At 41.3% G+C, this 10,522-nt stretch overlaps 3 protein-coding genes across 4 annotated transcripts; 2 read left to right on the top strand and 1 right to left on the bottom strand.

The window, feature by feature from the left end:
- Nucleotides 1-377: 377 nt before the first annotated feature.
- Nucleotides 378-1,534, top strand: LOC306704946 (alpha-crystallin B chain-like; the record flags this gene model as incomplete). The annotated part of the gene is given in 4 exon segments (XM_079171561.1): nucleotides 378-485; nucleotides 488-718; nucleotides 1,129-1,251; nucleotides 1,343-1,534. Coding segments are annotated over 4 exon segments (654 nt in total).
- Nucleotides 1,535-3,230: 1,696 nt separating this feature from the next.
- On the bottom strand, nucleotides 3,231-4,131 carry mia (MIA SH3 domain containing; the record flags this gene model as incomplete). The annotated part of the gene is made up of 4 exons (XM_079171298.1): nucleotides 3,231-3,365; nucleotides 3,449-3,559; nucleotides 3,716-3,849; nucleotides 4,014-4,131. The coding sequence occupies 4 exons, from the start codon at nucleotides 4,129-4,131 to the stop codon at nucleotides 3,342-3,344; spliced, it is 387 nt and encodes a 128-aa protein (XP_079027424.1). The 3' UTR covers nucleotides 3,231-3,341.
- Nucleotides 4,132-4,654: 523 nt separating this feature from the next.
- On the top strand, nucleotides 4,655-9,750 carry bicdl2 (BICD family like cargo adaptor 2). Of its 2 annotated transcripts, XM_079172372.1 has the most exons (11): nucleotides 4,750-4,761; nucleotides 4,929-4,999; nucleotides 5,469-5,952; nucleotides 6,977-7,192; nucleotides 7,431-7,547; nucleotides 8,078-8,224; nucleotides 8,362-8,508; nucleotides 8,713-8,787; nucleotides 8,979-9,061; nucleotides 9,148-9,262; nucleotides 9,370-9,750. In XM_079172372.1, exons 3-11 carry the CDS (start codon nucleotides 5,707-5,709, stop codon nucleotides 9,538-9,540), a joined length of 1,317 nt encoding a protein of 438 aa, XP_079028498.1. In that variant the 5' UTR covers nucleotides 4,750-4,761; nucleotides 4,929-4,999; nucleotides 5,469-5,706; the 3' UTR covers nucleotides 9,541-9,750. The 2 variants fall into 2 exon arrangements, with proteins under 2 accessions (XP_079028497.1, XP_079028498.1); XM_079172371.1 differs by lacking the exon at nucleotides 4,929-4,999 and having other exon boundaries at nucleotides 4,655-4,761.
- Nucleotides 9,751-10,522: the final 772 nt, after the last annotated feature.

The raw sequence follows: 10,522 nt of genomic DNA, 5'->3' as shown, positions 1-10,522 counted from the left end.
TCAATTCCCATTCAACCTCACATCCATTCTGCACACAAACCTAAAGCTTCTGGCACTCAGAGCACTGCAGGCTAATGCTCTGGCAGCTATTCCTCGAACAAACACACACACACACACACACACACACACACACACACACAGATCCAGACAGGGGCATTTCCTGGGTAATGAGTATGGAGGCATCAGCAGTACTCTGAGCCAGTGTCACCTCATGACTGGGAGAAGGGAGAGACCCAGAGTTACAGAGAGAGAGAGAGAGAGAGAGAGAGAGAGAGAGAGATAACCAGTCACAGTTAGAGATGAAACAATGAGGGAGATGGAGGGATAAACAGTTGACATCATTGTTCCAGAAAGATCAGCTTGTTGGCAGAGTCGATATGCAAGTGTGCATGGGAACAGAGACAGAGCCCGGGTGGGATGAGAGGGAGAGGCCTATAAATACTGTGCAGGAGGGCACAGCAGCACCCATCTCAGACAAAGTCAAACCAAGAGTCCGCCTTCATACCCAACGATTTTACATCTCCTCGTTAATCCCATCATGGATATCCCCATCCAGTATCCGTGGTACCGCCGGGCCTTCCCACATCGACTCTCTGACATTTCCTTGGCAGAACCTCTCACTGATTGGCCACTAATCTGGCCCTTCCCCTGGTCCTTCCCCTGGATACGTCCTTCATTCATGCGCTGGTTCAACTGGCCCGACAATGGACACAGTGAGGTAATGTAAAATTCAACTGTGTCCCTAAAATAATCAATTAGTCTCATGTGAAATACCCACAAGTTGACTAACTGAAACATCTCATTAATATCTCTTCTAAAACTACTTGTCATAAAATCAGTATTAATAACTAATGTACTGCAGTGTGTAGATTGATGTGACAGGCCATTCGATGCATTTGAATGCATTGACATCTTTAATATGTGAGATCTGTGTCTCTGATATCTGTACATATGTGAGATCTGAACAATATCCTCTTCTGTTGATGCCAGTCTCTGTATAATTCAATATGTGTATGAGTCTTACACTGAGATGACAATAACAAGCTATTGTGTGTTTTCATGCACAGCTGACTCCAGGCTGCAGGCACGCAGCATAATTTGTTTCTAACAGCTGTATTGTCTGTATAGATGCGCATTGAAAAGGATCGCTACGTAATTTTTCTGGATGTGAAGCATTTCTCACCCGAAGAGCTGTCTGTCAATGTCAGTGACGAGTTCATCACAATACACGGCAAACATGAGGGCAAACAGGTCAGAGGCACTATAGAGTTGTGCAGAAATAGTTGCACAAAATTAATTTGTTTAAAAGTCACCCATATACTGACTCTAATTCTGTTTTCAGGACGACCACGGCTTTGTGTCGAGAGAGTTTCTGAGGAAGTACAGGCTTCCTGCTGGCGTGTCAGGTGCTGAGGTCACATCCAGTCTGTCGTTTGATGGTATCCTTACAATCACTGCACCTCGGTCATCTCCCGGCTCAGAGCGCACTATTCCTGTTTCCTGTGAGGACGGAACACCGAAACAGAAAATGTAGAGCAGAGTCTGACGCTCCTCACACTGCTTTACTACTAACCCCAAGTTTTGCCTGTTTTTATATTTAACCTGTTTTGTTGGCAGTTTAGTAGACAGTATGAAGTAGGCATGCAGGTCTAGTGGTCTAAGAGTGCAAGTGCCTTCTAATAAACTGGTATCTAATTCCTAACTCAGCTTTATTCTGATATCTCTGCAAGACAACAATGCTTTAAAACCAAAGGCTAATATGTTGTTCTCATGTAATAGAGTCTATTTGACATGTTGGGTGTAGTCACAGTGGAGGTGCAAGATAATGAACTTATTTAAGTTATTTTCCCAATCAAAAGCCGACAGAATCCCTCTTTAAACCATATCTCTCTAACAAAACAAATCACACTTCTGTCAGTGTATGTAAATTAAAGGTATTTCCTTATCTCCGTATCTCCGTATATCCGTATCTCCAAATGTTATTTAATTTATATAATGACTGCGGCTCTGCAGTTTAATATTTTTTAGCATTGAACCCAAATTAGCTTGCAGCACCTTTTTGTTTTACATGGAAATGCTAAAATGTCAATTTAAGGGAGTTTGAAAATGTGTCCACTGTAGATTACAACAGACTAAAATGGTTAAACTTAATTGAATCTACAGTGCACAATGCTGTTTAAGTGGGCAAGAGTAAGATGCCAACTGTGCTTTGTTTATTCTTTAAGAGTCGGTTTCTGTATGTGTGAGGAGGAGGGAGTTCTCTGGAGGCACGTGCAGTCATTTTTAGTTTGTTCACTAAAAGAAAGCCACCAAAGGACTTGGACCAGGTGTGTGTGTGTGAAGAAGGAGGGTGAATGAGCATTAGGGAAAGTAGTGGACGAGGGAGAAACTAACGTTGGAGACGGACAGCTTTTATCATTGGGCTCCTTGTCCTCCAGGGAGCATGCCTCTGAGCTGCTAAGGAAAGTGTGAGTGAAAGTATGTGAGAGTGAGTGCATATTATGTCACAGTCACAGCCCTATCATCCCCTCATATTGGCTAAAACCTTCTGGCATATTAACACAGAAAAAAACTAATAGAATAAATGTTGAAACTCAATCTGTGTGTCCTTTTTTATGTCTGAAGTGTTTCTGTTTTCATAAGAACTTCACATAACAACACACACTACACGTGGGGAGAAAGGTTGACTTAAAACAATCGACATTCTTTCAAAAATAGTTCCAGGTGCCTTATTTCAGTGTCATTTTTTAAAATCCCGATTTGATGATTTGTGTTATATTGCATTAGACCCTACTGCAAAAGTCACATGTATTATAATTAAACATTTATGCTTCATTGCTGCCATGTGTTTTCGTTTTGTACTTTTAAGTGAAATTACTGTAGAGGCAATGTTTTTATGCAAATATTATATTTATTATATATAATATATTTCTGTTGTGATGCACAATTATCAAGCAAAATAAATAGTGTATTGCATAAATCAAAATTAATTTGTCTCTTTTAAAAACACAGTATTTAACTTTAAAACTTTGACAAATCCTTTTAATTTCAGACAAACAGATACAAACAGTATGATGGAGTATTACAGAAAATATACAAACACAAGTCAAATATGAAGCGTTAAGCAGCAATGGTCATTTCTTCAGCCGGCGATTTGAAATCTGACAGCAATCTAGAATCATATGAGCTGTTCATATCTTCTGAAGTGCAGATTATCAACAGTGTGGATAAGCAAACCTACTTATTGTCATCTATGTTTATAAGATCATGTGATACTCAAAGCAAGTTATCTTGTAATGTAGTTGACTACATTGTTGTTCTCTTTATTGGTGAAGGCAACATCAGTTACAGTAGAAGTCCCATTCCTGGAAATAAGAGAGGCAGAATTAGGAGAAAGCGTCACATAATGCACACATTTGTTGATGTGTGTGTGCGTGTGTTCACCTACAGTAGTCTTGACTTCGGTGCTGGCTTGCATGAGAAGATGAGTCTCCTCCACTACGCTGCTGGGGAAGTGTCCAATGCGAGCCTCCTGCTCTCCGTAATAGGATCCTTGTACCTGCAAACAAATGATATAAAGTTGAGCTATTCACTTTTGAGCGGAGAATGTGGGTGCTGCACATGGATACAACACGTCTTCATGACTTCCAACAAAGATACACAAAGGGTTTTGCTTAAGAGCTGTGTCAAAGCAAAAGCATTTGTTTTCACTTACGCTGCCGGCCCAGAAGAGGTTCCCTCTGTCCTTCAGCATTGCATAGACATAGATGAGCTGCCCCTGTCTGATTGGGATGAACCTGCAGTCTCCAGGGTAGTAGTCCTGCAGTGCACGTGCTATCAAGATGGGATCTGTGCAAGAATATAGACGGAGACTGAGGCATCACATTGACGAGTGTCATATTTCTATGCAGATTAAAAAAGTTCCGCATGTGCGTCATCGTTTTGATTTTCTACAGTTATAAAACGTGGTCACAACATTACTACTAAGCTAAGATGGTGAGTGTGCTACTTACGGCTACAGTCGGAGTCAGCGCAGAGCTTCTTGTCAGAGAGTTTAGGCATTTGCCTTCCCGCTTCAGAGGTTGGCAGCACAAGCCACAGTGAAAGAACAAGCCAGAGTTTGCCAGGCATGTTTGTATGTGAGCGCACCTGATGATCCAATGGCCTCGTTTTACGCTTGGTGAAGGTCTCGTGGGCTTTTTGTTCTCTTTTGTCTGTTTGCCGTCTCTGAGAAGGTGGTAAAAGTGATGGTAGTCCCTTTTTCTACTCTCCCTGCCCCCTTAGCTCATACACGAACACACACAGAGCTCCTTTCAAACTCTCCAAGCAGGTAAACAGGAAGGGGCATGAGGAGGAGGAGGGCCAGATTAGACAGACCCCTGCTTGTGTCCTGACCTCTTTCCATCTCTCACCCTGTGTCACCCCCACCCTAAGAGTGAGTAACAACACATTCCTCAGAGTTAATCTGTGTTTCTTCATACCGTGTTCAACCACTAGATGTCAGAGCATTTTACAGCAGGCACACCAGTGTTGTCATTCTTCCTGCTCTGTCCCACTGTTTGCTCTCTTTACCTTTACAGGAGGTGGAGCCACTGGCTGTATTTACATACTGTATGTTTCGACTGCCAAGGAAACCAGCTCAGCCTCTCTTGTGCAAACACTCCCAAACACACACACCTACACACACACACACACGCACACACACACTCACCAAACAGGAAGACAATACCTGTTTGGTGTGAGTTGGCTGGGAACTATCAGGTAAGGCAGACTTAATTTTTGCTCCTTCGAGGTTCCAATAGAGTTTCTGTTAGTCCTCATAATGTACACGTGTGATGTTAAAGTAGGAATGACTTCATTATTTTAATGTATTCATTGTTTTAAATAGGATGATGGCATAGTTTCATGGTAGTGAGATGTTTTAACAGGTGAGATGGCAGACGGTGACGTCAGATTTAAAGAGACAAATGTCAGACTGAGGAGACCGAGACTTCAAAGGGTAACGTTGTGACCAAAATATAGTTTGTATAGACTACATTGAATAAAATCTTTATAGATATGATCCTGCAGTGACTGGAAATAACATAATGTGGTAGCAGCCTCTTTTTAAGCCTTAATTTGGGGGGGGGGGAAACATAAACAACACAACATCAAAACTTTAAAGACTAAGACTTGATTATTTCAGAGACTGAGCATTCAAGACTTTGACGTATTTATAGAAAATATTGTTGCCCAATACCTTTGGAATTTGGGGAGGGGAGCAGAACAAAGATAATAGTGTAGCTGGTATTTCGGTCAGAGTAACAAAAGCACCCGTCAGACAAAAGACCTCTAGGCCATGTGAGATTATATTACTAGAGAACAACTAGTCTAACACTCATCATACATGTCCTGAATTTCACAATTACAGTCAATAAAATCTGTTTATAGTGGTTTTCTGTGCTATTGATAGACTTTCTTGCCCACAGAGTCATCTGGGAAGAAGAGAAGAAAGGATCTGAATGATACTAGCATTAGAGCTATTGGCACCACAGTGAAGTCCACGTTTGGCAGAGACATACCTGGATTACAAAAGTGAAAAATAAAACCCACTCCGGACCAGATCAGAAAGCTGTTTATGACGGTCCACCTGCCACCTGTGTGATCAAGCTCTTGACCTGAAATGATGCTTTTTGACTGACTCCTACAAGCCTGCGGCTATCAACAATGTTCACCCCCAGGAAAAACAGTCTCCCGTCCCCCAGCCTGGAGGACTCCTTCTTCCCTCTCTCCTCATCCTCCTCAGTCTCACTCTCCTTTGCTCTCCCCTCATCCACATCCTCTCCTGGCAGCTGTGACAGCGGAGGAGGGATCGAGACGGATCTGATACTAGCTGCAGAGCTGGGACAGGCTTTACTGGAGAAGAATGAGGAGCTGGCAGCCTCTCTGGCGCAGAGAGAGAGGGAGCTGGAGGTAAGGATAAAGCTGCTGTAAACAGTCTTTCTTGTGACTATGCAAACGTTATAACACTTCTAAAAAATACAGTGAAGTGGAAACAAAAGTAGCACTAAAATGTACCATGAATAAGCAAATGACATTTGAATGATTCTAGCCAATTAATCATTTTACATGTGGCAAGATGTCTTTAAGTAACACTGATCAAGGCTCAATCTATTCCACCGTAGATAATATAAATTACAGTTCTCCCATAATCAACCACTGCTGATAACAAAAACGTAGGCTATCAAATCCTATTTAAAAAACGAACAAATATTAAAACAACATAAGTATATATATACATATACATATATTCCACAAGCGATAAAAAAATGTAAAAAGAAAAACAAATGGCGAGGATTTGGACATAACAACAACATTGTGAAAAAAACAAATTTTCTACTGATGTCATATTCTTACAACCCCACACTTTTATCTCTGCATATCACATAGACAGAATAAAATACAGAATGTGAACAGCACGGAAAGAAGTTCATGAATTGACGAATGCATTTATTATCATTAGGTGTTAAAGTCTGTAAGTCATTTTCTTGTAAGTTGCTTGAATTAATTCATGACACCTGCGGGTATGAATCTGTTCCTGATGTAGTGTAAACATGAAAAGGAATTTTCCACTGAAGACAACTTGACACAGTAGGCAAATAATAAAAATGAATAATCTCTGACTTCCATTTAGCTGCTTGAGTTTCAGGGTCCTGACATGAAAAACTGTGACACTTGAATAGAACCGAGCCATTGTTAATGATTTTAGTAACGTCTGTGCTTTACCGAACATGACAAGTGAAATTGTCTGATGTGATAAAGGCCTATTCTTTTCTAGAACCACTGATTCTATTCTTGTCTTCTCGAAACGCTGTTGCTACGGACATATTTGTTGCAATTTCACCTCACATTCAAAGTGACGTATTAGCCATGTATTTCAATATCTGATATTTCCATGTCTCCTTGAAGCCAGTTAATGTTGCATCTAATGTCTAAGGCTGTACAGCAGGAGAAGCATGTCCTGCACAGGAAGTTGGAGATGAATGAACTGGATTCTGGGCAAAGAGAGGCAGAGCTGACTGCAGATTTAACTGCTTTGAGGGATGAGCTGGAGCGGTACCACAGCCAGGGGCGGGACCGGCGGAGAGATGACAGTGAACAGCTGACTCAATTAGGCAACCACAACCAACGCTTGGTGGAGCAGCTAGCAGAGGTTAGTTTACACTACTAGTGAAAAGGCTGCCTGAAACCTGCCTTAATGAGCTGCCAACCCACGAAGAAAAAACATCACAAGTATCTTCATGCTGTTAGAATAAACATAATAAAAGTGTATGTATGTGTGTGGTGTCACGTCACAGTCATGCATGAAAAATGCAGAGTAGCAGGTTTGTGGAGTCCCATCTTTGTCATTCATTGAACAACAGAATTGATCAACTTTTCCACCCGCTTAGGCTATAACACTGGAACACTCCTTGAGGACCGAGCTTCGTTCCCTCAGAGAAGAGAGGGAAGAATCATCTTTCAGCCGAAATATCAACTTTACACAATTGGAGAACATTCAAGGAGAGGTATACCAGTCAAATAAGTGGCTCAGTGTTAGTGTGACAGTCGTGAACAGTATTATGCTATCTTGAATGCTGCAGGATAGTAGGTCAAACACAAAAAGCATAATACATTTCAATCATGGCCAAATAGTATGAAATTACACTGCAATGTGAAAGTAAAGAGAGCTGGTTTTAAGTCTTGTGGGGCAAGTCTAAATTAAGTTTCAAGTCCTGTCAAAGCAGGTCTCAGGTCCTTGATGGCAAGTCCTGTCTGTATGCTGACAATTAAATGATATGGCATCTGAACATTTACATTTCAAAGCTGTGTTTGAAATGTCTCTGTTTTGGTCCGCTTGAGTCTAACTTGAGTCTCAAGTCTAAGGCTCTGTTGCTAAGAACAAGTGGAGATATTAACAGAATATCAAATAAACCCATAAAGACTTGGGGGCCTAAGTATCCATATCTCAAAGCATCAAAATCCGTTGTAATGACCTCTTAGTGTTACCTCTGTCATTGCATCATTTATTCAGTACTTTCTCTTTTTCTCTGTACAGAACAGAGTGTTGCTGGAGCGGCTGTCGTACATGGAGGCACAACTAAAAGGTTCCCAGGAGGACAGTGACAGACTCCGCGTGGAGAGAGATAGACTGACAGACAGACTGTCAGAGCTACAAACGACACTGAGAGAGAAAGAAGCAGAGGTGAGGATCATGCGGTGCAAAATTTAGTATATTCATCACTAACAGAAGTACAACTAGTTTGAAGTTATGCATCTGTGTGTGTGTGTGTGTGCTTGTGCCTACCTCTTACTGTGTGTTTGTGTGGGTCTGTACTGTAGATAGAGCAGGAGCAGGGAGTGGTGTTTGAGTTGCGAACCGTGAATCGCTCTCTACAGCAAAAAGGTCTGAACCTGGGAGAAGAGAGCATTCTGGACAGCACACAAACACAACCTTTGTCCCTACATAGTGAAATTCAGCAATCACAGGTACACACACACACACACACAAGAGACACAGTAACTGCACTGACGTCCTTCGTTTGTTGGTTGGAGTCTGATACCGACCGGTCTCCAAAATCCCCAACCTCTTTGTACCAAAATGTGCATCTTAAGCACAAACGCCTTGTAATAAGGTTCTGATCTTACTGATTTTTCGGTTGTGTTGTTGTGTACATCTCTCTTGCTAACCAGGTGAAAGAGGCTCTTCTAGCTCACTCCACAGTCCTGCACGTAAGAGATGAAGAGATACAAGCACTCACAGAGGAGGTCTGTTGAACTCACTTTCCACAAACACAATTTTACTTGTTGATTGACCAAAAATACAAGTTTGTATCCTGAAAATGAGCACATGTCTCCTTTAAATTCTATAAAGCTAGCGATGATGGAAATCTGAGTAATTTGAAAAAAGAAAAATATTGTAATCATGACAATATGCCTTTCAATTTCACACTTTGCAGCTGCAATCTCAAAAAGAAGAGCTGGAGTCTTTGCGGCAGGAAATCAAGCCGTTTAGAAGCAGTCCTGAAAATCCAAGCTACAGGTAATGCTTTACAACAACAGCACCATTCTCATTTCATTTGAGCCCACAGCGGTATATGTTTTGCTAATCATCATATCAATGTGCAGTTCCTTAGAGAGTGAATTGGCCACTTTGCGTCAGGAGAAAGAATCACTTACTCAGCAGCTTCTCAACACGATCAAACACAAAGTGGCGCTGTCGCAAGAGCTGGAGACCTGGCAGGTGAGTCCGAGTGCAGGGATGCATAATTCTCAATGGTGTCTCTGCCAACACGTTTTACATAGTTACGTTTACAAGCGGAATATTGTTTTTCTATCATCCTGTTGCAGGAGGACATGCGGCTAGTGATCAATGACCAGGTGCGGCAAAGGGAGGAGGACAGACAGAGGGAAAGAGCCAGAGAAAGACAGACAGACAGAGCAGGACTCCAAAGGAGCAAGTCTTTGAAAGTGAAGGGAGAAGGAGGGAAAGGGTTCTTCTCCTTTTTCAAAGACAAATGACAGAGAAGTGGCTGCAGTTCAATCGGACAGAGTATCAGCCGTTATCTTTGCCTCCGCGAGCTTCTGCAGCAAGATAATGTACACTGTAATGTGTTATTCACATCACCAAGTGAAAAGTTTACAGACCTCATATTTTATTATGTTTGTATATATGTATGTACAGTGCATCTGTTATTTCAGAATTCAGGATTTTGTATTAAAATTGTATAAACCAAAGAGTCTCTATTGAGTGTTTTATATTCTGATGTTGTTTGTCCCCACAGCATCTTAGAGCTGCATTTTTTTTATTTTATTGGTCTCTCTGGCGGCAAAAAATAATTCTGGGGCTTAAAATGAATCTGCTTTTTTAACGAAAAAGTGAGTGAGACCGGTGGAAAATAACAGAAAGATCCAGTTTCTGGTGAGTTCTTGGTTCAGTCAGAGGCTAAACTGAACTCAGACACACAGGAAAACTCTCAGACAAAGTCGATGCGTCATTTGCTAGCTAGCTTACAGCTAATGTCTTTACGGTACATTGGCTCCATTAGAAACACAAACACACACTGTCCAGTGGTCGAAGGCAAACATTTCCGTAGCTTTCTGTCTTCATACACCATAAACATGCCAAACTGAACACAAAACAAACCTATCGGGGCCTTATAAAAGTTGTTATGGGGAACATATTATAGCTATTTAAAGATCCAGCAGACATGAAGCAACATTAACATTAATTTGGAGTCTCTGGATTTATTAGGCGTCTTCTGGACACCCAATAAATGTCCAATAATCATTCTACTTTTAGATTTGTTTTGGTTTCTAACAATTGCTGTGAAAAATGTCTGGCTCTATCTTTCGCTGAATGCTAAACTATGTACGTACAACCAAAACAATGAGGTAAAAGAGGCTAAATAGCACCTTCGTGCTGAGAGTACATTCATTTTCTGTTGGATTGTCACCATGAGAGACCACCTTCATATTATATGTAGACATTTGACCAATGTTT

Source organism: Pholis gunnellus (assembly GCF_910591455.1).
Source record: "Pholis gunnellus genome assembly, chromosome: 13".
Taxonomy (NCBI): Eukaryota; Metazoa; Chordata; class Actinopteri; order Perciformes; family Pholidae; genus Pholis; species Pholis gunnellus.
This window is presented reverse-complemented; position numbering and strand designations above follow the sequence as displayed.